The 24,803-nt window shown below is 53.1% G+C and overlaps 1 protein-coding gene across 11 annotated transcripts in view; it reads right to left on the reverse strand.

The window, feature by feature from the left end:
- Positions 1-6,009: 6,009 nt before the first annotated feature.
- The window catches only part of CACNA1B (calcium voltage-gated channel subunit alpha1 B), a 291,532-nt gene continuing 272,738 nt past the window's right edge, over positions 6,010-24,803 (reverse strand). For 5 of the 11 annotated variants that reach the window (XM_058423109.1, XM_040083300.2, XM_058423108.1 and 2 more), the window contains 10 exons: positions 23,524-23,632; positions 21,000-21,107; positions 19,659-19,768; positions 18,377-18,504; positions 16,638-16,764; positions 15,811-15,921; positions 13,818-13,853; positions 11,272-11,479; positions 10,899-11,110; positions 8,351-9,241 (listed from right to left, as the gene is read on the reverse strand). In XM_058423109.1, coding sequence (XP_058279092.1) covers positions 8,717-9,241; positions 10,899-11,110; positions 11,272-11,479; positions 13,818-13,853; positions 15,811-15,921; positions 16,638-16,764; positions 18,377-18,504; positions 19,659-19,768; positions 21,000-21,107; positions 23,524-23,632 — 1,674 coding nt within the window. In that variant the 3' untranslated portion in view covers positions 8,351-8,716. Of the gene's footprint in view, positions 9,242-10,898; positions 11,111-11,271; positions 11,480-13,817; positions 13,854-15,810; positions 15,922-16,637; positions 16,765-18,376; positions 18,505-19,658; positions 19,769-20,999; positions 21,108-23,523; positions 23,633-24,803 lie in introns of all 11 variants that reach the window. The other 6 variants (XM_058423112.1, XM_058423107.1, XM_058423105.1 and 3 more) reach the window with 5 other exon arrangements.

Genomic DNA, 24,803 nt, shown 5'->3' on the forward strand with positions numbered 1-24,803 from the left:
AACTTTTCTTCCGCACAACATTTCTGGCAGCCCCGTGGCCGGGACGCCGGGGCACCCGGGGGTCCCCTTCACCCCCATCGCAGGAACCGCCGCCGCATCCCCGCAGAACCCCGGGGGTCCCGGCCGAGCCCCTCTCCCCTTTCCCGGCTCGCCACTCCGCTGCTCCCAGCGCATCCCGCTGGGGACCGCCCGCATCCCTGCCCGGGATGCTCCCGCCAGCCCCGCTGAGCCCCCCGGGACCGCCCCGGGACCCCCGGTCCTACCTGTGTCCAGCCCGGAGCCCGGCTCGGGGCCCGCCAGCGTCGGGGAGCACAGGGACAGGGACAGGGACAGGGACAGGGACAGGGACAGGGACAGGGACAGGGACAGGGACAGGGACAGCGCCCCGCCGAGCATCGTGCCCGCAGCCGGCCCCGCCGCATCCCGGCCCCGCCGCATCCCGGCCCGGCCCCGCCGCCGGGACAGGCACGGCCCCGGCCCCCGCCCCCGGCCCCGCCCTGCCCCGCACCGGCGCGGATGTCCCACATCGCCCCCTCCCCAAAAACAGCCGCGCTGCCAGCGCCCGCCGCGGATGAGGAGTTTGGGGTGGGGATCCTCCCCCACCCGTGCAGGGCTCCGCGGGTGACGGACGGACGGACAGACAGACACACACGCCGCGGACAGGCGCACACGGCTGCAGCGGGGTCTGCAGGACTGCTGACACCCCCTCCTGCGCTCTGTGCCCTCCACAGGGACAGGAGACATCCCAGGTACAGGTCCCACATCCTCCCTCCCCCAAAAAGTCACTGCGAGCGTTTCTCGGGGTGCTCCGCGCCCCCAGCTGTGCCCCGCTCCCCCCGGGGTGCCCTGCTCCTGCACGGGGGGTCGGAGCAGCCTCCTGCCCTGGCTTTTTGGGGTGAGCGAGGCACCCCGGTTCTCCGGTGAGAGCTGGACTGGGTTCAGCCCCTCTTTCCTTGGGGTCGGGGTCGGTCCAGCCCCTTTCTGGGCTCACAGGGGTAAATCCGACCCAGGCCAGTCCTCCCCAGCATCCCGGCGGGAGCGATTTGCAGACTCACCCCAAGGTCCCCCCTGTCCCCACCCCAGAGCTGCTGCCCCACAGCAGAGCCCACTGCCCAGCGCTGCAGGATCGCTGTGGCACAGACCCTGCAGCTGGAGCCACAGTGCCACACGTGTGTGACAAAGCCCCGGGTGCTCACAGAAGCCCTGGGGCGGTTTTGGCTCAGGCCCGTGGCTCGGGCAGGCTCATTCCCAATCCATGATCATATTTTCCCTGCACGGAGACACAAAAGTCTTGGGGACCTTCATCAGGAGACAGGCAGCCAAACCCCAGCCGGACATCCCTGCCAGGGAGCAGGAGATGCTCGAGTGACACCCAGCTGTCATTTTGCTGGTGAATGGCATACCGGAATGGCACTGGGAAAAGAGATTCTGGAATCCTCACCTGAAATCCTGATTGCTGCTTGAGACACAAGCCAAGCTGGGTGCAAAGCGTGCTGTGCCCACCTCTCTCTGCCCCTTCCCCTGCCACACTGGCTCGGCTTGCCAAGGAAATGAAGGTCAGAGACGCTCCAGGAGCCTTTGCTTTGCCATGTAGAGGACTTTATTTGTAAGAACATGTGACACGGGTTTGCCTTTCCTTCCAGAATCCCACTGATTGATCCCCTTGGATGTGACCGTCCATCCCAGCAGCACATGTCCCTTCCCTGGGCATGTCGTGCAGCCCATCCCTGCTGGGGGACCCGTGGGACTCTGCCCTCTGCTCCTTGCACACCCCACCAGGTCTGGTTTAGGTGGATCACCTGCAGAACCAGGTCTGGTTTAGGTGGATCACCTGCAGAACCAAGGGTTTTTTTAGGTGGATCACCTGCAGAACCAGGTCTGGTTTAGATGGATCACCTACAGAACCAAGTTTTTTCTTAGGTGGATCACCTGCAGAACCAGGTCTTTCAAACACTCTCCAAGCCACGAGAAGGAAAAACCCCTTGTCAGGTTCCCAGGATCACTGTGCCACAGTCCTGTCTCTCAGCTCAGCATCCTCTTCTCAGCCACCCTCTCATTTGCTGTATCCGGTGACACAACCACCTCCACGCCCCTCCTCAGCCCTCGGTGAGAAAATTCGGGTTTTCCCACCCCTGCGGGTGTGCCAGACTTTTGTGCGGGAGTAGCTGGACAAGCACCACGCCTCCTCCTCCTCCTGTTTGTGCTGTGCTGGGCAGAAAAAAAAAAGGCTGCCAGAACCCGAGAAATAATAAAAACAGACACAACAGACAAAGCCAGGGCTGGGGTATTCTGTTTCAGAGCAATGACAGAAGTGGAGGTGAGGCTAAAATGAATAAACTCCGGTTATTGAAACTGTTTGCTTTGAATTAACAGCTCTGCTCCACCAGCTCGTTCCTGCTTTCCTCCTTGGCTGGAGGGGCTCCACTCTGGATTCCCACCCCTTCTCTCAGGGCTGGTTTGCTCAGATCTTCCGTTCTCCTGCTGACTCAGCCACCCCAAGGCTGCACCCCCAAATATCTGCACACCCTCATCAGAGCCCCCAGTGCATCACTCGCTGCCCTCCCTCCGCCCCCAAACTTCCAGCATTTCCCTTACTGCTCTTCCCTTTAAACTCTCCCTGAATCAATTCCCTCCGAGGGAGATGCCAAACTCCCGGTGGCCCCTCCTCACTGGGGATCCTACTAAAAACCTGTGGATGTAAAAAAAATCCTGCACATGCCAGTGACTTCAAACATGAAGGAAGAAGCAGAGCCTCGTCCTCACTTGCTGGGTGACCCTGGGCAATTTAGTCCCTTTCAAGGGTCTCAAGTGACTTTTTTTTTAAATCACGTAAAAATGCAGAATTGGCCTCTTCTGCAAAATATTTTGGAATGTGCTGAGTGACAGCGTTGAGCTGAGGTTTGTTATCACGATCAGGCTCTTTCTGAAAACGGTGTTTCCACAGCCTGGAAAATATCAGGAGATCCGCTTAGGCTTGATAAAGAGGGATGAATACACTGGGATGAGCAATCTGTCACCTTGGAGGGGATGTAGGAGTCTGAAATGTGGCTGGAATGAGGAATCAGAGGATGATCCCAGCTTTTTGTGCTCCAGGGAATAAAAAAAGCCAAATTACCTGAGCACCTTGAAGTCAGGTGTGCTCAGTGTCTCACCCTGAGTTTTCTGCATCCCAAGACAAATATTCCAGGGAATGACTCTCAAACCTTTTGAATCAGCAAGTTCTTTTTTCCTTTTTTTTTTTTTTTTCCTGTTTCCCCAGAAAATAGAAAAAGCCTGAAAATGCTACCCCCTAATGGCACAACTGGGTGTGGGGTGCTGGCCTAGGAAAAGCTGATCCAGGTTTTATCCACAGGGAATAAAAGGAATGGAAATCGTGTGGCCTCTGCTAGCAAGGTGCGCCCTGGAGGGAAGAGAGCTTGTGCAAACACCCTGACTCCAAAATGTTCCACCAGGAATGGGACGAGGAACAAAAATAAAGCCATTTTTTGGGATTCAGCTGGACTCAAACCCAGAGGTTTGAGCATCCAGCATCTCAGATGTGGGAGACACTTTGGGTGTGGGATCAGGGATCCTGCCTGTTCCAGCTCCCTCAGCCCAGGGCTCAGGCAGCACTGGAGAAGCTGATGGGTTCATTGCTGCCTTGGACCCAAAGAACACAACGGGAATAAGGAGAAAGAAAGGAAAAACAAAATACTTGAAAAGGGCAGAGAGTCACCAGAAGGCTTTTGGGATTTTAAAGCTCATATGGGGTTGCAGAGTGGGTGTGGAGGTCTCTGTGATCCAGGTGTGAAGGACAGAGGTTGCTCAGCCGGTCCCCCAGGCAGATTCCAGCTCCCCTGGTGCTTGTGGTGGAGCGAATCCTGCGGGGTGGACACTGATCCACGCTGATTCCCAAATCCTCCATTCAAACCTTCCCTTGTACCCTGCTCAGGAATCTCCATTTCATGGGGCTTGTTGGGGGGATATTTCAAAAACTTAATAAAAATCCTGCTCTTCAGTGTCATCCAGCCAAGAGCCCCAAACTCTGCACGGACCGCACTGCACGCCAAGGAAAGTTCTCCTGCCCCAAACCTTGCTAACCAGGAACTGTGTGACCTCAAGGAAAACATCTTCCCAAGCTCCAGCCTGACCTGGAGATCAGGGAGTTGAGGACCTTTTCCTTTCATTCCACACCAAGTCTCAGGTGGTCTTGGGTGGTCTCAGCACAGAAAAGATGCAATGAGAGAGAAGAGTCAAGACCTTGTGCTCTAACAAGTGCTCTGCAGCACCCAAGAATTTTTGGAGAGTCCTGGGTGTCGTGTGACACCAGAAGACCCCGATGAAGGAGGAACACAGTGGCCTTCTACCCCTGGAAAGGAATGAGGGGGATTCTCCAGTTTTCCAGAGAAATGAGAAGCTCTTTCCTTCTGTCCCAAAAGCCCTTGGGTTTTTCTGCTCAGTGCAGAACTTGGAAGTACCAACTTCCAATTAATTCCACGAATAGGGTTACGATTAATTCTGTTTTCTCCAGGTGCTGCAGCAGGGCCTGGACCTGTGACAGAACCGGACACCAATCCAACCCCTCACACTGCTGATTTCAGAGGTGCCTGAGGGAGCCCCAGGAACGCCTCCTGGGAGTGGGATCAGGTTGGAGCCAGAGGGAGCCACACACCCGGCACATGAAATAGTCTGGGTTGGATTTAGGGTCAGACCCTTTAAAGGTCCTCGAGTCCAGCTCTTCTGGGGCACCTTCAGCTTGTTCAGAGCCACATCCAACCTGACCTTGAATGTTTCCAGGGACGGGGCATCCACAGCTTCTCTGGGCAACCTGTGCCAGCATTTTAGAGGAGAAACATCCCTCTGTTAAAAACCTGGCAGGAATCAATCGCTGCTGGGGGGTTTTAACCCTCAGCTTTACAGTTGTACTGCCTGTTGGACTCCAGGAACTGCCATCTCCTTGCCGGATCCACACCACAAATTTCCAAACAGCTCCCTACTCAAACCGAGCATCTGTGAAGCCTCTACGGACAAAAACAACACCCCACAGACGCGGCCAATTCCTTGCAGAATCCCAGTTTGGGATGCAGTTTCTCCCGGCTGTCACTCCTGGAGGACCTGGACTCCTCGGAGCCGGCCCTCCGGCGTCTCCCAGTCAGCAGGCACACCGCACACACCGTCTGGGAATTGCTCAGGTTGGTTTGGTTGTGGGTTTTTTTTTTTGCTAAGTTTTTATTTTAATTCAAGGACTTTGCTTCATACAAAATGGAATTGTAGAAACAACTGCAGAATTCAAAGTTTGGCTGATAAATATTACTCAGGCAGCAAACTAGGCAATCACAGAACCGTTTTTTTCTCTTTTTTTTTTTCCCCCCTCTTTTTTTTTTTTTTTTTTTTTTTTTGGTAAATTTACGCTTGTGTTGCATGGTTGGAACTTTGATCATTTTTTCACACCGTTTTTTTAAATATAAAGTTTTGCAACAAACCCCCAAATTTATATCAAATATAATTAAAAATTAACAACTGATGAATACATTGTATCAAAAAAGTACGAAGATAAACATTTTCCATGCACATACTTTTTATAGATATGTATATATGTATATATATTACATGCAAACATTACTTATTCAAAGTACAGCCACTACGAGACTGGTTCTGGATGCAGAAAACTGATCGGTGCAATTCAAGTTTGGCAACTCACTATGAGGATTCTTGGAAAGATGGAGAGACAGCAGAGAGGCTGTAAAAAAACGTCGGGAAGGGGTTATGGATAATTGTGGTCTGTCACTGTCATCGACCCCTACGAGGCGGGTGGAGGATTTGGACAACTTGAGATTCTTCTTTGTGTTCTGCCTAAGAATGGGGGTGACCCAAGGCTGTGTTAGTGCAGGGCTGGGGAAGGAAGATGGGCGAGGAAAGGGGAGGAAAGACAGAATTATTCCCTACAGAAATACATCTCTGTTGCTTTCCAGTGTGGGTACAGTGTTTGCATGCATGGGCAGAGAGATGGTGTTGTCCCTTCCCCTCGACTTCCTGCAGTTAAATAGGAACGGTCCCTTGGAAAATTTCAAATACAGTGTTTGTGCCTTCATTTCAGGAAAATGTATAAAACATTTGGTCACAATCGTGCTGAAGCCTGAAACAGGAAAATCCAGCAGCTAAAGCTACAGATGGATGAAGGTCTTTGAGTGGTGGTGGTGGGTGTGTGTCCGGACGTGTCATCTGGTTGCATAGCCCTCCGTTTGGGAATGCCAGGAATGCCAGCCGTGACCTCTGGCTACCACACTGCCTTTATTCCGAGTGCACACGAGTACAGAGACAGAGATACAGACAGGAGTTATCCTTTAGCAGAATCCAGGGATGAGATCGGCCAGAGATTGCTACTGAACAGAACGAAATTAAAACAAAACACCGGAGGGAACAAAACCGGGTTGAGTTTCCTCAAGGGAAGAGCTACAGGAGATGTGAAGAACCACCCTAGAGCAGACTGCTCCTGCCTGAGGCTGACAGACTTTGCTGAGAGCACGAGAGACCTCCTGAGCGTTTTGGTGGTGTCTGATCCCCTCCAAGCACCCCAGGGACAGAACAGATCACCAGGGCCAGCGCGATTTCCGCCCATCCCAGCGACCGCTGCCCCTGGAGAAGTTCCACAGGTCTGGGGCTTGGCTGATCCTCTGAAAAAAATTCACTTCTCCAACCCTATCCTCTTTCCTAGCGGCGTTTTTAGGGATGTGCCCAGCACCTCCCACTCTTCCTCCTTTCACCTTTTAACCCCTCCACGTCCCCTGGCTGCCCTGTGCCCCGAAGCAGCCCTACAAGGGCTGAGCAGAGCCCCGGGCACGAGGTCCCGGCCGAGCTTTGCCCCCAGCCTCCCCAGCACTTTGCCCCTTTCCCAGGCTCACAGTGCAGGAATCCACACGGGCACGAAAGAAAGAAACCAGCCAACGCAAGAGTCATTGCAAGAACGCAGAAATCTCATCCCTGAGAATCAGAGTTAGAGGTTTGGATTATTAGTAGTAATATTATCAATAATAATCATCTTTTTTTTTTTTTTTTTTTAAACCGTCTCTTATCAGGCAATAAAAACAAGTCACTCCTCCTGCCCTCCGCACCGATGCTGCACGGCCAGAGCTCTCTCAGCTGGCCTGTGGGAGATGCTGCTTCTCCTGCAGGAGCACCCCTGCAGCTGCTGCCCTTTCCCACCTGCACTTCCTCCACTGGGCAACGAGACAAGGCTGGCTTTGTTTGCTGCAATCACTCCCCTCCCACCCATAAAAGTTTATTTATATATATATTTATATAGTCTTTAAAAAAAAAAAAAAAATTAAGAATAAGAAATAAAAGGCCAACAAAACCCAAACCAACCCCAAAGCACGTTTGCCTTCCCCGCTGGAAGCTGCCAGCCTGGGGCGCAGTGTCCTGGGCGCCGTGGCCCCAGGGCCCCTCCGAGGGGCTCAGCCCCCGCCCCTCTGCCCTCCCCACGCTCGCCCAAGCTCTGATGCCTCGAAGCAAGAGGTTGCATCGTCACTGTGAAAGATTTCAAAGGTTAGGCACTTAGTAGTGAACAACTGGAGCATTCGGTAGAAACGGTGGGACCTGGAATGACAGTTGGACTAATTCTCTACAGAAAGAGGAAATTTTTTTTCTTTTTTTTTTTTTTTTACTGTACAATTTACAAAAATGCACACAATGAAAAGTTAAAGTTCTATCTAATAGCTTGATATAAAACCAATAACATTTCTTCTTCTCACCCCTATGCTTTTTTTTTTTTTTCCTCTTTTTGTTTGGGTTGGGTTTTTTTTTTCTTTTTTGTGGACTTTTTTTTTTTAAGTTGTTTTTTTGCTAAATCAAGCTTATATTGTAAACAAGACAAAACAGTGAGGGCGTGTTGCAGTCAACAGGAGAGAGGGATGGATTGAAAAGTCTCAGCAGCAAGGAAACAGTCCTTACAAAGGAGCTCTCTTGTGGCTTTACCGTGTGTCAGTGTGAAGGACCCGATGTGGTGAGTGACGTTAGAGACCCCCAGGGCAGCGGTGTCACAGCAGGGTCCGCTCGGGGGGTGGCACCAGCTCTGCCCTAAAGGATTGCAGTGGCTGAACATCAAGTCCCAAAGGACTGTCCTTTGTTCTGGGCTGTGTTTCTCCTCTCCCAGTTTCTTGGGTGCATCTCTTCCTTCTCAGCGCTCAACGAGCGCTGGTGCGAGCGTCGTTCGCGCGAGTCCCTTTGCGACCCCCGGCTCCCGCCCTGGCAGGGGGGGGAATTATGATGGTAAATTAATTAAGAAATAACCCAACAAAACTGCGCCGATCTCGAGAAGGACCCACAGTTCTGCTTTTCTGCCATGGAAGGTGAGGATCGCTCTTCTCCCGGCTCCTCGCGTCCGTGGCCGGGTCGGCGCCTGGTGCGTGTCTCGGGACTAGACAAGGCAGTGGGGAGGGGGCAGAGAGGGATGTGCTCCTCCCGCTGCCTTCCCCAGAAGGAGGGAGCCTTCTTCCTCCATCTGTCTAGTGCAAAAAAAAAAAACAAAAAACAACCCCAAATCAAAAAAGAAAATACTAAAGAACAACAGAGGAGAGAGAGGCTGCAGGGGCATCTCCGGCCCCAGGCGCTGAGCAGTTCTCGGGGCTGCCCCGCCGGCCACCTCCGGCCCCGGGCCCCCCGTGGGAGCTCCCAGCCCTCCAGATGATAAAACTCATCCTTATTAAGCACGCACACCTCACAGGGTTCCGCCGAGCCGCTAGCACCAGTCATCCTCATCGGCTTCGTGGTAGTAACTGCGTCCTCTGGCACCGGGGCCCGTGTTGAGCCCCAGCGTGTAGTGGTACCCGTTGGGCACCCGGCGGATTTGGTGCGACTGCGAGGTCAGGGAGGAGACGTAGGAAGTCCTTGAGGAGCGGCCCGAGTTGGTGGCCACGGCCTCCTCGAAGGTGAGCGTGTCCTCGGGCGCGGCGCGCTGCGGGCTGTCGGCGGCGTCGCGGTGGCCCAGGTAGGGGTCGGAGCCGATGCGGGACACGGCGGGCGGGGGCAGCTGCTGCTCCCCCCGCAGCAGCGCGTTGTGCTCGGACAGCCCGCGGCTCAGGCGGCCCGGGGAGAAGGTGGGGGTTTGGAAAGTGGTGAAGTGCACGGGCGAGGAGTTAGCGGTCTTGTAAGTGATGCTGGGGCGTGGGGTCAGTGGAGTCTGTGGGAGCTGCCTCCGACCCCGGCAGGGGGTACTAGCACCAGATGTCGACAGCAAGGGGCTCCCATTAACTGAACCACTGCCCTACATCAAAATTGGAACAGAGCAAATCAAAAAATAAAAAAAGGGAAACACCGGACAAACACAAAGGCAGGCAGGTATCAAACAGAAGGAGAAGCAACAGAAGGCGGAGACGAGTCACAAGAGGAAAGAAAAGCAAAAAAAAAAAGAGAGAGTTTAGACAAGCACAGTCGAGGGGGGGAGGCTCTCGAGAGATAATTCAACACGAGATGTGAAGAGCTGGAGAGTTCAAGTCTGGGAGCAGTAGGAACAGAGAGGGGCAGAGCATCGGTAGGACGCAAACTGGCACCGACAGAGGGGACACTGCCCAGGGGAGGCACCCACAGCATACAGGGCTCGACATGCGCCTTACCTGGCCTGGGAGCAGCTCAAAAACCCGAGTTATTGGGGCTTTTTACAAATTACTCTTTACAGTTTAGCTTTGGGGTGAGTTTGTGCAGAACTTCACCCCACGGTTGTTAGTGCTGGGTTTGTTGGAGGTGTCCCTGCCCAGAGCAGGGGGTTGGAACCAGGTGAGCTTTAAAGTCCCCTCCAAACCAAACCATTTCAGGATTCCATTAATCTATTTCTGTTGCCAAAACTGGATTATGGGTTGTTATTATTATTATGGATTCTGCATGGAAGGAGGATCTGGGTGACTGTTTCATGCAGGTTGGGAATGAAATTCCTTTGGAATAAATAGCCAATTTATGAAAAAATAACAATCAAAAGCTTTTTGGATGGGCTTTAACAAGGCCCTTTAACAGAAATGCCTCCACTTTGTCCTCTTTAACACTACACATTTGATTCTGGAGTGGTAGAAAGGTCTGGCAGCTTCCTGGGTTACTAATAAAGCCTTGTGAGAATGAACTAAGCTGCAGTGATTTACACAAAGGCCACGAGTGAGAGGAAAGGGCCCCTGTCTTCCCATTTCTGTTTACACTCTCCCAAGGCAGGGCATGAGTGCACTGAACAATCCCTCAGCCTTTCCCAGCCTAACATTTCGAGATCAGACCTTTAATTTTTAAAGAGCCCTTTTTCCTTCCTGTCAACCCATCAGGCTTGTCAGGCTGTCAGTCACTGCTCGTCCTGCCCTGCCTGGCTCTCCCAGTGACCAGCAACATTCCAGCATCCAGGGAAAGCTGCCCAGCTTCTCCCAAGGGCCTGAGCACCTCACAATTACAAAAGAAAACTAAATTCTAGCCTGCAGAAAAGAAGGCTCAGGGAGGACCCTTTTGTTTCTACAACTCCCTGACAGAAGCATGGAGCCAGGTGGGGGTCGGGCTCTGCTCCCGTGTAAGAGGAAATAGGACAAGAGGACACAGCCTCAAGCTGTGCCAGGGGAGGTTCAGGTTGGACATCAGCAGGAATTTCCCCATGGAAAGGGTGCTCAGGCACTGGAAGGGGCTGCCCAGGGAGGTGTGGAGTGCCCATCCCTGGAGGTGTCCAGGGAAGGCCTGGATGTGGCACTGAGTGCTCTGGGCTGGTGACAGAGTGGGATTGGGCACAGCTTGGACTTGGGGGATTTTTCCAACCTTGGTGTGAGGCCCCAGGCAGGACCTCAATGGCTTTATCTGCAGCTGCCTGACCCTCCCTGCCTTTTCCACCTCCTCTAATTTAAGCAAAGCATGGAAAAGGTGCACAGAGCTCAGGGCTGTGTCCCCACCCTGCCTGTCCTCACCTGTCTGTGTGGGCCGTGCTCTGGGCCCCCGTTGGGGGAGGTGGGTCTGCTCTGGTCGGCAGATTTGGGCTGGGCACGGTCCCGGCTGCCGTAGCGGTCGCAGGAGTAGAAGCGCTGCTTTTCGGAGGAGGAGGAGGAGTGCTGCTTCCTCTCCTGGGAGCGGCCACGCTCCTGCTTCTTGTCCCTGGAAGAAGACTCTCCAGACTGGGCAACTGAAAGGAGAAGGTTGGGCAGGGGGTCAGCAGCGTGTGTGGGGCGGGGAGGCCCTTCCACACAGGCAGGACCCCCAACCCCACCTGAAAGGAGAGGGACAGGGGACGTACATCTCCCCCCTGACCTCCCACGGACAAATCCTCGTTGGCAAAGCACTCACCAGCTTGTCCATCAGCCAGGTGATGGGCGGCTCTATCCAAGGACTTCTGCTTCTTCTCTTTCCGCCGGTGGCAGCGGTGGTGGTGGTGGTGGTGGCCCTGCTCCGGAGGCATCCGCTCCAAGGAATACTCGTAGAGGTGCATGGCGTGAGGGCGCTGCGGGGTCAGCGTGGAGACCGAGCGCTTCATGGGGCTCGTGTCCGGGATGGGCTGCAGGGAACAGGGAGGGACACGGAGCAGGGTGAGGGAAGGCGCCGGGCCCCGCTCGGCCGCCTGGCTCCCAGCATGGAGGCGTTAAACAGCGAGAGAGAGGGGCAAGGAGGGGAAGGAGATAAAATGGTTAATTGGAGACAACCGGAACGGGCAGGAGGATTTGTGGGATGTGGACTGAGCGTGAAATTTGGGGAGTGAATGGGATCTCCGAGCGCCAGTCCACGGGGGCCACGGGAGCAGAGGCACAGGCAGCACTGCACGGCACACACAGCGCGGAGCTCGGCGGGGACACGGGGCAGAGCAGCAGCCAAGCACCTCACAACGGGAACTCTCCAACACCAGGGGCACCCACAGCTGCTCCAGGGCCTGCATCCCAAAGCAGCTCCAAAGAGGAAAGCAGGTAGCATTGCTGAGCACCACGTGGAGGGGGGAGAAAAATCAGGAATCAGGGCAAGGTACAGGCCAAGCCACCAGGAAATTCCTTCTATCTCCCTGCAGTGAACACAACTCCCATCAGACATTTAAACCTCTCTTGTGCCACCATCAGTCCCTGAAGCCCTTTGCCTGGGGCAAGGATAGTGTGGACATCCTGCAATCCCACCAGAACATCTCCAGAAAGGAATACCTGGGTTTGCTACTGCTGTTTTTAAAACATCTGTGTCCACACATCAGGGCACTGAGAGCTGTAACAGCATTGCTGGACCCCCTCCCTGTGCCAGTGGCAGCTCCTGACCCCGCTCCCTTCCCTTTACCTACAAAACCTTACAAAGGCTCTGCAGAACCCCAGACAAGTGTCCTGCAGGACAGCTCCTCTCACAGCCTCTGCCATCCCTCCGCCCAGGGATAAAGCTCAGAAAACAGGGACAATTCCCACATTTCCTTCTCTGCTGGCCTCTGGTTGGCTCTGTGTGCAGACAACACCTCATCCATCCTCTGGAAGCTTCCCTGGGTCTGTCACTGCATCCGAGCCGTGTGCCAGAGGAGAGATCCCAGAGCACGGCGCTCCAGCTCGACAGTGAATTCCAGGATGTTCCCTCAGCCTTACCCTTGTTTGAATTCCCAATCCAATAAGTGCCTCCAACAACAGCTCTCACAGAACATTTACTCTGCTCACTGTAACCTTTCCTAAGAGCTCTGTATTATTTTTCCCCGTCTGCTCTTTTTTGTTTGCTCCTCCTGAAATCCAGATCTCTGCTTCCCTGTGATATTTACCCAAGGCAAAGCCAATTGTTTCACAGCTCTGCTCATTATTTTGAGTGGAAAAACCACTCTCCCTCCCTTCGAGGGCAGATCATCCTGGGTGTAAAGGCATGATCTGGGCAGTTACCCACACTTTGGTGCTTCCCACTGAAGGCAGCTGGGATCCTGGTGCTGGAAGGTTTATCAGAGGCACAAGGCTGGGATGAGGGAGCACAGCCTGTGCTGTGGCCCTGGAAACACCAATTCCATCAGCAGGATCATGCTGTGCTGCTTGTGTCACCTCTTGTGGCCCTCATTTGTGTGGGCTGGAAATCATCCTCAGGAGCTTGGTCTCTGTCCTTGTCTAGTGCTGAGCCTGCAGCTGGGGGAAGGCAGGGGGCTCTAGCCTGGACAGTCCGATGGGCAAAAAATATGGGAAGTGGAAGTATTTCCCACTAAAAACTCATCTAGATTTTCAAAACCCATACAGGGGCTGCCAGGAAGAAAGCAACAGAAAAACCCAACTCCTAAGCACCACCCCCCCGCACAAAAAAAAACAACCACAACAACAACAACAACAAAAACCAAAAAAAAAAGGGGGGGAAGAAAAAACCAAACAAAACAACAAAAAAAACCCTAAAACAAAACAAACACCAGATAGATTGACAAGAATTGAACATTTCTTTTTGGGCTTTGGTCCTGCTTCCACGCTTACTTCAGGGACAGAAGTCCCAGTGACAGGAAATCAGTGGCAAAGCAATCAATCCCTTTTCCATAAATCCTGGCAACGCTCCTGTTATGGGAGGCACAGGCTCCTAAAAAGCCTCCGGAGACTGCGCGCACCCCTGCAGAGAGCTCCTAATTGCTTCTTCATTACCAACCCCACTGTTTTCACTGCCTAAATTCCTGAGCAACGAGGCATGAGAATACACAAATTAAAAAAAAATTAATAAATAAAAAAGCAAACCACCCACCCAGCCCCTGCTCCCAGAGCGAGCATCGTGCAGCCACGGGTCGAGGGAAAAGTGGGAAGAGAGAGAGAGCGGCTGCGCCGGCGCGACTCCGGATGAGAGGGGAGAAAAGTCAAGGGTTAAAGGAAGGTTAATTAACTCTTACGATGAATTTAATAGGATACAATTTAGTGCAAACTACATACTGCCAGGTAACTCCCAGGTGACCGTGCTTTGCTCCTCTGCAAACAATTCGGACAAGGTGAGGGACATTATTGGAAGCAGCCCCACAGTACAGCCAGTGTCAGACATCAGACGTGCAGCAGACACGATGACGACCAGGGAGGGAGGCGATGAGGGCAGGACCGCAGAGAGGGAGGGTGGGAACGCAGGAGGAGGGGTGTTTTTAAATAAGTGGAACATAAAAAGAGAGAGGCAAACAGAAAGGGAGACGTCCAGGAACAGAAGGCGTTGCAAATAAGAGTTAGAAAAAACTCAAAGTTTGGGGAGGGGCAGAGCAGCAGATGAGAGGGAGGGTGGGGGGTGTGGAGGGGGAGACACACACAGAAAGGACATCAGTTATTCACCCAAGGCACAGCCACCCAACATTGTATTATTAAATGAGGCCAGGTCTGCGATTCCGGGCCTGATTCACAACCAGGTGTGGCATGAGGGGCAGTGACACCCTGGGGACACGAGCCATGCTTCTGCCGGGGACACTCCTGCAAATACCTGACTGCCAGGGAGAGGAGTTTCCCAAGGGAAGGCTCTGCCAGCTGCACTGCCAAGGAAGGAAAGAGGCTACCTGTGGTCTAGGATAAAGGACGATTTCTGGGAAGGGGAAAGGCTTTGCTTTGTGGGCTGATGCTTTTATTAAGCACAGTGAGGAGTGCTCCTGATAATCCTGAGAATCTCTGGGTTTGCACAAAGGCTGTGATTTCTGGAGCCAGGTGGGAAATCCTCTGGCTGGAGAGGGGCAGCTCCAGCACGTTGGCACAACAATTCCATCTGGAATTTGAGTTATTGCTGTGTGTGCACAACACAGGGTTTCATTTCAGGGAGCAGCAGACCCTTCACATTCTGCTCCCATGGAGAGCCACAGAAACAGAGCCCAAGGCCAGGCTGCTCCTGGCTGTGTGAATCAGGCCCTGGGAATGGGGCAGGACACGAGTGGTGAGATGTTGTGACACAGGAGGCAGGATGGTGGCTGGGCAGTATTTGGGACAAACAGCAGTGAATGTGCAAAAATGATCAAAAATGATCAGTGACATCCCTACGCACTAAGCAGTGCCCACAAGCTGATGTGAAAGTCAACTCCAGTGAGGAGATTTCTTTAAAAAATTAGTTAAATCAACAAGGGAAATCCTTCAAATCCATCAAATTACTGGCCAAGGTCACAGTACAGGAAAAAACAGGGAACATGCTCAGTGTCCCAGTGCAGCTCCCAGGTAGTCCCTGTGCCTGCTGCATCCACCTAAGTGTGTCACAGCACACCTCCAGCTTTTTGTGGGGACAGGGCACGGGAACATGGCTTGGCTGGCTGGATAGACAGCACACAACTAATGGGAAATTTGCCTTCCAGGAACAGAGTCTGCAAATGGCCTTGTCCCCAAACAGTGACACTCTTGGGTGGCCCAGCCAGAGGGATCATCCTGGGCTGCTGTTTGCTGCAAGCAGGGAGCAGTAAAACTGGGGACAGTGCTGTGACTGCATAGGATGGCTGCCACTCCTGCAGGGAACCCCGGCCACACCCTGCAGGGAACACCTGGTCACACCCTGCAGGGAACACCTGGCCACGCCCTGCAGGGAACACCTGGCCACGCCCTGCAGGGAACCCCGGCCACACCCTGCAGGCAACCCCAGCCACGCCCGGCAGGGAACCCCAGCCACGCCCGGCAGGGAACACCTGGACACACCCTGCAGGGAACACCTGGACACACCCTGCAGGGAACACCTGGCCCCGCCCTGCAGGGAACACCTGGACACGCCCTGCAGGGAACACCTGGACACACCCTGCAGGGAACACCTGGACACACCCTGCAGGGAACACCTGGCCATCCCAGCACAAGGCCTAGATTCCTCTCTCCACCTCTTTTAAAACCAATATTCCCAAGCCACTTCCAACCCATGACAAGCAGAGAGAAGATGCTGAGATCCTGGCCCGCTCTGTCTCCCCAGAGCCAAATCCCCATCTCTCACCTGGGTTTCAGCAGCCAGGCGTGGCATGGAGGCCGCCCGGCCCTGGCTCTCCAGGCCTGGTTGGGGCTCTCCGTTGGCAACTGTGGGGCTGATCTCCTTCATTTCTACCACCTGATCAAAACATGGAACGGTTTCAGTAGCAAGAACAGGAGCATCAGCTCTGAAGCCACCATCAGCTTCTTGAAGTTTGATTTGACTGGGAAGAGACGCTGGTGTGGGAAAGAGCGACTGAAAAGCTGTGGTTACTCTGTCCTCAGCAAGGACATCCCACGCGCAGTGGGATCAGCTCTTCCAGGAGCCAGGAGTTCCAGGTGTGACCAGGGAAACCCCTCAGGTCATCCTGACTGGAAACCCCTCATCTGAGCTGGGACAGTGGCATTGGGAAATGGGAAGAGAAAGCTGGAGGTAACCTATGGCAGCAAGACAGAATTCCAGGCCAAGCCTGTCCAGATCAGGCTGTGGGAGCTGCCAGGTTTGGGATTTCTTCACAATGCTCAAGCAAACAAGAGACAGGACAATGTCCCTCAAGGGACACACCTCCTGCTAATGCAGGTCCCCTTCTCTTCACCTGTTTTTTCTAAACACTTTCTAAAACTTCTGAAATTCCACCATAACTCTTAAAATCTCCTGTGCCTCATCCTGTCTTCACCTGCTTTTCCTAAGTGCTTTTTCTAAAATTTCTTAAATCTTATTACAGTTCTAAAATCTCCTGCATCTCACCCTGTCTTCACCTGCTTTTTCAAAACATTTTCTTAAATTTCTCAAGTTCTCCCACAGCTCTAAAATCTGCACCTCCCCCTTCCCACCTTCCCCCACCCCTTGCTCACCCTCTCAATGGGGATCTCCTCGGAGTGGCCTCGCTCAAAAGCTGGGCTCCTGGTTTCATAGAACACGTCCTGGGTGCGCTGGGTCCCCCAAGAGCTGGACTCTTTGATCCCTCCCTCCGGGGGGGGCCTGTCCGAAGGAAAAGAGGGAGAAAGATTCATTCTTTTGCAAAGAGCTTTTGGAATTTGGCAAACTGACTCGAGCACCCTTTTGAGTTTCAGGTGTGAAAATCAGTTGCAGGATGGGCACAGAGTCTGGTGAAGCTCTAAGGTCCCCTGGGCTTTTCCCCTCTACAGCCTGAAGGTCCCATGAGAAGGAGGGAATCCAGCCAACCATGGGGATTTTTTCAGTAATCAAGGCAAAGAACTTCTGCCACCTAATTCCTGACGGACAATGAAGAATTTGGAAGTTCAGGCAGATTTGTGTGCAGGACCAGCTGGATACGGGTCAAACACTTCAACCATGCTGAAGTCCCTTCACCAGCTGTTGTGTCTGGTGTTGGCACCCCCATCAGGATTATTTGGGATGATTAAACCTCAACTGTCTGTCTCTAAAAATCCATAGCGCTCATGATCCAGAGGAAAATCACCTGGAGCAGGAAATGGAGAATTGATTAGGGATCACTGTCACTAGGCCTGTTTGGAAAGCCCTGCATGAAGGGATAATTTTCCCAAAAAAACCCAAACTGTGTTGTGGCAAGCACTTGCTGTTGTCCAGTGCCACAAGTTCAAGGGATGAATTTATTCCCAAGGATCTTTGGACTCCCAAGAACTCATTGCTGGGATGGTCAGTGGGGTTTGTTCAGTTGTTTTGCAATGGCCCCGGATTCCTGTGAGCAAACTCACACTGGGAAGCTCTCCAGTGAGGATTCATGAAGGAAACACTGAGATCCCAACGCCACCAGCAGGAATTGTCCCAGCCATGGCGAGCAGGAGCTGCTGGCCTTTGTCTTGGGTTGCAATGCAAGATGTAACCAGCAGTGTGTATTCCATTGCCAGCTGTTGAAACCATCTGGAGAGGTGTTTTTTCTCTTGTGTGACCCATTCCTCATAACTCCAGGGGGACGGGTGTCTGCTGTTCGTGGGCAGCTGTTAAACCAGCTGGGGCAGTGTCCTTATCCCTCCCAGGCCCATCCTCCCTGCAGGGATCTCTGCTGTTCCTGGGCCATCCGGGCTCACTGCATGGCTGAGACAATTCCATCATCCATGGGGAGATGCTGCACCCAGGGGAGGAGCCCGGCATTCCCACCTGGATCACACCTGGGATTGGGAACAGCAGCACAGCCTGTGTGCACTGGATTGCCAGAGGAACACCGGACCCATCTCACCACCACTGGACCCTTCTACAGGATCATCTCTGCTCCAACAGAACCACATCTGTCACTGCAGGAGGGCTTAACTGGGCTGCCCCCAACACCCTGACCAACAGGGTGTCAGCTTCTGACTCTGCCAATGCTTTTGTTTGTTTGTTTGCTTTTTTGTACTACTACATTTTTATTTTTTATTATTCATAGTAAAGAACTGTTATTCCTATTCCCACAGCTTTGCCTGGAAGCCCCTTAATTTCAAAACTATAATAATTTGGAGGGAGAGGGGGTTACATTCTCCATTCCAAGGGAAGCTCCAGCTTTCCCTGGCAGACACCTGTCTTTCCAAACCAAGACAGCCTTGGTGTCACCAGAGTCCCTGGGTGGGGTGACCCCCAAGCTGTGGTGGGTCTGGAGGGGCTCAGGGATACTCACAAGGCTCCCCCGTTGTTGAGGGAGGCCGAGCTCTTCTGGCGCAGGAAGGCCTTGGCGTTGCTGAAGGTCGTGGGCTGGGTCTGCTCCAGGGTGGCCTTCAAGGGGTGGAAGAGGGACACTGGACCAGGCTGCCAAGCACAAGGGAAGGTTGTCAGAGCTGGGATGGAGCTTTTCCTGCTCCATGAAAAGTCCACTTTGCCATCCTGGGACAGCAGAGAGGTGACCCCAGACTGGGCACAGCTGGGAGAGGCCCTGAGGGACCTGGGACAAGTCAAGTCCTGCTGCAATCCCCCTCCCTTGGAACGCTCTCCCAAGTCCTGCTGCAATCCCCCTTCCCTTGGAACGCTCTCCCAAGTCCTGCTGCAATCCCCCTTCCCTTGGAACGCTCTCCCAAGTCCTGCTGCAATCCCCCCTCCCTTGGAACGCTCTCCCAAGTCCTGCTGCAATCCCCCTTCCCTCAGAATGTTCTCCCAAGTCCTGCTGCAATCCCCCTTCCCTTGGAATGTTCTCCCAAGTCCTGCTGCAATCCCCCTTCCCTTGGAACGCTCTCCCAAGTCCTGCTGCAATCCCCCTTCCCTCGGAATGTTCTCCCAAGTCCTGCTGCAATCCTCCTTCTCTCTACCCTCCCAGTCACCAGAGCATTGAATTCTTTCATTCAGGGAATAAACAGGGGAATTCCCCCATGGATGTGGCCAGAGGGGCTGTGCAATTCCAATGGCTCTGGATGGGTCTGTTGTAGCCATCCACGTGAGGGACAGATCTCCACCCTGTGCTGGAGATCAGCTGGATGCTCATCCTAAAAACAACAGGTGTTTGTTCTACTGGAAAGAAATGGGCTTTCAATGCCAGTACTGTGAAAATATTTTCTAGAATTTGTAAAAGCCTTCAAACCTATTAGAGCCAAAACGACTTCAAATAATTCCTATTTTCAAAAAGAACTTAAGCCTTCTATAGCCAAACTATCAGCAGCTTTCAATAATCCTTTAGTCTCTCAAGGAAATCTTTTGGTGTTCCCCAGGCCCTAGGCCATTTTTAAACACAGGATTTAGACTTTCAAAGATCAACTGTCATGTTTTTGGAAAACATCTTTCTTTACTGGAAAAGGCAACTACAATGACGTTTTTAAAATATTTTTTGAGAGAGACTTTCGAGAGAGATTTTCCTTTTTGAGCCAGTATTTTTAAACCCTGTTTGGAGGAGCAGCCAGACCTCCTGGATGAATCCCACTGGTGATTCTTGTTAGAGCTGCCCCAGGGGGAGAGTGGAAAGATCCCTTTCATACCTGGCACAGGCCCCCGGGGGGCTGGACTTGCTCCCTGCTGTTCTTATTCTGCTTGTAGAAGTCAAATATCATCAGGGCCGCGTAGACCTTCCCCACCGTCATTTCATCAGCTGCCAGAGCGAAAAAACACAGCAAAGACATTGCAGGGATGAAGAGGAGACAGGAATAAGGAACAACAGCAAATGGGTGTGAAAAACAGGGAGAGGGAGGAAGCAACATGAGAATAATGAGGCAAAACAGACACAGAAAAGTAGGGGAAAGGAAGGGAGAAAAATGGCTACAAGTGATTCTTCAGCTCTTTGCCTGTTGCTGCCTTGCCTTGGTTTGGAGCTCTCCGTGGCAAACACAGGGATTGTGTAGGAAAAACCAGGCAGGAAAACTCAGTGGCATCATCAGCATTGCTGAGAGAATTCCTAAATTCATCCCACAGCCAGCCTTCATCAACAAAGCAGCCTTACTCCTGCTTCTCTGAATTACAGGAAATGGGGTATAATAGGCTAATATACATTTAAGGAATATTTCTTTTTTCCAGATTTTTTTTTTCATCCTCAGAGCCACAGGACAGCCCTTCCCTGCCCAGCACTGGAAAAAAAACCATGGAAAAAAAGAACTGGAGCAGCAGATACATAGGAATCAAGAGAGGAGGGAAAGACTTCCGCAGTCCTACCCACTGATTTGCACCTCCTCAGCTCCCTGGTTTTTCTTAATTAACAATGACTTTTTCTTAGTTAACAATGCCTTTATCACTCTACACTGCTTCTCATTAATCAAAGAGCTAATCAAGATAACAGCAAACTTCCCATTTTCTCCACACTTTTGGCCAGGACATCACCAAGTTACACAAGGCCTTTAGCCCTCAAACTCCTCACATCTGATTCTCCAAGTCCTCAGCAAGTTTTAACTTTTCTTCCCCCCATTTTTCTGGAGCTCAGATGTCAGAAATTGCTGTCCCACCCTGCAAGGCATGGGCTGGAAGCTGACAGAGCTGGGGAAAAGCTCTGGAAGAGGCCACACAGGGCACTGGTCTCTTCTGGGGAGCGTTTGGGATTTGGGTTTTTCCGTGCACAGGAAATCTCCTGCAGCGCAGTGCAGTCCATGCCTAGAGGTGAGCTCAGCTCCCCAGTCCCGGTGTGACAGAGCCTGGGCAGCTCAGAGGCTGCAGGAAGGTCAGCTGCCCTCGGTGTCCTTGCTGCACTCTCCAGGTGACACAGGTGGGGCTTGGGACAGAGCAGGCAAGGAGAGAGAAACCCAATCTGGGGCTGGACAGAGCAAATGAGGAGCGGGAAACCCACTCTGGGGTTCCTGGGTGTCTGGGATGGACCCAGCGCTTGAAGCACTTACGTTTGTGAGGAGGCACCAGCAGATCCAGAGTCTTCTGGGACAGGTTGGGCCAGACCAGCGAGATCTCCTTCCTGAGCTCAGCGTCGCACTGGTGCTGCTTCACACCGCCTGCAGCCAGGGAGAGGGAGAGGAGTGAATCCCTGCCCTGGCACTGATCCCACTGCTGGCATCCCCTCTCCCCATTCCTTGGGAAGGGTGAGCCAGCACAGCCCTTCCCTGCCCTGGGAATCTGTGAATCCTCCGTGACAGTGCATGAACTCAGCAGGACCATCCTTGCCTCGCCCTGGGGACCCTGAGCAGTGACCTGGGGCTTAAACTGGAGCTGAAGCTTATTCCATATAACTGCAGGTGCCTCTTCCTTTGGGGAATGCCCATGGAGCCAGCAGCACCTCCCAGGTGGGATGAAAAGGACCTGGACGTGAATCACAAAATCCCATAACCACAGACTGGTTTGGGCTGGAAAAGACCTTGAAGATCCTCTAACTCGCCCTCTGCCGAGCAGTGGATTACAAACCCTCTGCCACCGACTCTTCCCGAAATCCCTGGCAATGACACCCAAGTCCAGAGCTCTGCCCCAGCAGCTGCACCCCACGGCACAGCAGAGCCAAACACAGCAGCTCTGCTCCAAGGGCCAAAGCCGGCCCTAAATGCACACGAGGAAAGCGATTAAAGGCTGGGTGAGCCCCAGGCCAGCTCCCAGCTGAATTCCCCACACAGCAGGCAATTAAAGAATCCATCTGAATGGCAGAGATTATTTTTGTAAGAGCAGAGGCAAGGGGAGCAGGCTCTAGGTACTCTGTTACACCACGGTTTGAACTCCCACATGGGAACTCATTAGGGATGTTTATTAAGGGCCTGTTAAGCCCACTAAAGACTCAATTAAATGTAGCACATGAAACCTAGTCAAAGGGAGCTCATAACAACAAAACAGGTCAGACCCTCACACCCCAGCGCAGAGCTAAACCACAGGAATAATCCAGGCTATCAACTGGAATAATCCGGGCTATCAGCTGAGCTCTCCTCTCTGGCTCCCTTCCAGTTTTCAAAAGGGTGGGGAGAGCTTTTCCAGTTGAAAAGGCCGACAGGTAACCAGAAACTGAAAATTAAACAAACTCTCAGCATCCTTATCTAGGAGTTATTCCCAAAATAAGGTGCTGGCTCTGAAAGTCATAGACAATCCTAAAAGCATACAAAGAAATGAGTGTCTGATCCTTGTCTTGATCCCACTCCTTTGGGAAGCCCCAGGCACCTCCAAATTTTGTCTTCTTCCAGCAAAGCATCAAAGGCAACGTTTAAGCAGCATAGGAAGGAGGAGATTAACTCAGATGTTTGCACTGGCCTAAAACAGTTTAGGAAAGCGCAACAGCCTAACCCTGCCATGCCCCCTGCTCCCGAGGGCGTTGTTACCTCCTGTTAACTCTCAAATTAGGTGTAAGAGCGCTTAGGCCCGGCGTGCCTCGACTGTGACCCCAGCCAGGCTGATGAAATGGGGTAACGACCCAGAGAAAAGGCCGGTGCGTTTTATTGCACTGCAAAGTTTAATTGGGAGGCGAATAAACGCCTGATTAACCACTTCAATAATTACATTTTATCTCAAGGCGGAATGTGCTGCAGGGCGCTTGGAGTTCCTGCCTTGCTGCCAGCATGGAGCGAGGGTGGAAGGGCTGGAATAGTTCAGAGGTGTGGAAGCTCATTTCTGATTCAGGGCAAGGAGAACACGTCCTGGCCTTCTCCTCACAGGGTTCTCCCACGTTCCACTGCCACCCCAAGGACACAGGGACGCCCAAGACCCCTCTGTGCTCTCCCCAAGCTCCCTTGTCCTCAGAGGTTGGCATGGGAAGGCAATGGGGAGATAGCATTCCCACCTGGGGCAGAATTTCCATGGTTTTGGGAGGACACCAAGCCCATGGATTTCACTGAATACTCTGAGCTGGAAGGGACCCACAAGGATTAAGTCAAACTCTTCAATGAACTCATCCAGGGATCAGTCTGCTCCCTTGGTGTTCCTGGCACCCTGCTCTGACTGACCGAGCCCATCTTGGGGTCAGGAGCTGGGCTTTGAGCCAACGTGCTCTCAAAAAACTCCAATTTTCTCCTGGTGTTCTGGAGCTCAGATGGCAGAAAATGCTCTCCCACCCTGCAAGGCACAGCCTGGAGGCTGACAAATCTGGGGAAAAGCTCTGGAGGAGGCCAGGCAGGGCATTGGTCTCTTATTGGTGCTGTTTTGGGGGTTTTAACATGTACAGGAAATTCACAGCATAATGAAACCCACACCTCGAGGAGACTTCAGCTTCCTTAATCCTTGTGGGACCGTGCCACAGTCAGAGTTCCAAGAGCTGAGCTGTCCTTGGTGTCTTTGCTGCATCCTCCAGGTGACCCAGCCACCCCTCAGGCCCTGTCCCTCTCACCTGAGGCCAGTTTGACCTCCAGGTGACCCAGCCACCCCTCAGGCCCTGTCCCTCTCACCTGAGGCCAGTTTGATCTCCAGGTGACCCAGCCACCCCTCAGGCCCTGTCCCTCTCACCTGAGGCCAGTTTGATCTCCAGGGCCGTGCGGATCAGGGCCATCAGCGTGGAGGTGAAGTGCACGGTTAAATCCTCGGGGGAGATGGGCATGTTCATCCTCACCAGGCGCTGGGGACACACAGGGCTGGCTGTCAGGAGGGGCCAGGAGTCCTCCCCCCACCCTTGCCCGCCCCTCTCTGAACCCCCAAAACACCCAGAATACAAACAGGAAGGAGCTTTTCGTGTGCTGAGCTGAAATTCTGCACGTGGATGTCAGCTCCTGTCCAGGAGCGGGTTTGGGGTACAACGCCAGCGGTTTAACGAGTGATTTGCCAGCACTGCACTGCAATCCTACAGAGTTCTCCCCAAAGAAGCCAGGTGGGGGGCTCTCATCCCATTTCCTGGCTGTCTCCAGCAGTGTCTGCAGCATGCAGACATGTGGCTGGTGCCTGTCCCAGCTGCCAAAGCAGCGTGCTGAGGAGATAAAAACCATAAAACCCACCTCCTCCACCCTTTCCTGCACCAGCTGGCCTCACTAAATCCTTCACCTAAATCCTAAAACAGGACAAAATGGGGCCTGGCACCGCTGACTGAAGTAAGAGGATGAAAAGTTTGCATCTGCCACCCGAGGCTGCAGCTCCATCCCCAGTGTGGCCGTGCCTCTCCAGCTGTCCTTGCTGGGGGCAGGATGTGAGGAAGGCACCTCCAGTGACAATGACACTGTGAGGGCTCTGTGCAGGAGCTGTGCCATCCCTGGAGAGGGCTGGGAGGCTGTATTTTGGTCCCAGCCCTGGGAACAGCTGCTGAGCCCTGGAATGTGGCTCAAGCACCCCAGGGCAGTGTGGCGTGGTTGGTGACAGGTAAAGGTGACAATGTCCTTCCTGCTGGGGACACCTGGATTCTGGTTCCTGTCTCCTTGCCTTCCAGTCACGGAGGTGCACAGCTCCATCCACACCTTCCCAGAGAGGAGAGGCTGGATTAACATGGGCAGGACTGTAACTCCCACCCTGTTCTTCCAACCCAAACATGGAACCATCCCCCAGGATCAGTATTTTCCAAGATCTTCGCTCCCGATCACCAGCTACCTCTGGCAGGGGCAAATCCATCCTTCTCCTAAGCAGGAAGCACCTGAAATTGCTTTGGAAAGCTTTGCCCTGCTGGCAGCAGAACAGGCCCACGCTCCGAGCCTTGCTGATAACCTCAGCACATTTTTGAAGGATGGAATTCTCCTTCAGCAGCCTGGTGAGTCCTCAGCTTTCAGGAGCTGCTTGAAAACGTCCCTGTCTCAGACAAACCTCGG

Source organism: Hirundo rustica, chromosome 20, assembly GCF_015227805.2.
Source record: "Hirundo rustica isolate bHirRus1 chromosome 20, bHirRus1.pri.v3, whole genome shotgun sequence".
NCBI lineage: Eukaryota > Metazoa > Chordata > Aves > Passeriformes > Hirundinidae > Hirundo > Hirundo rustica.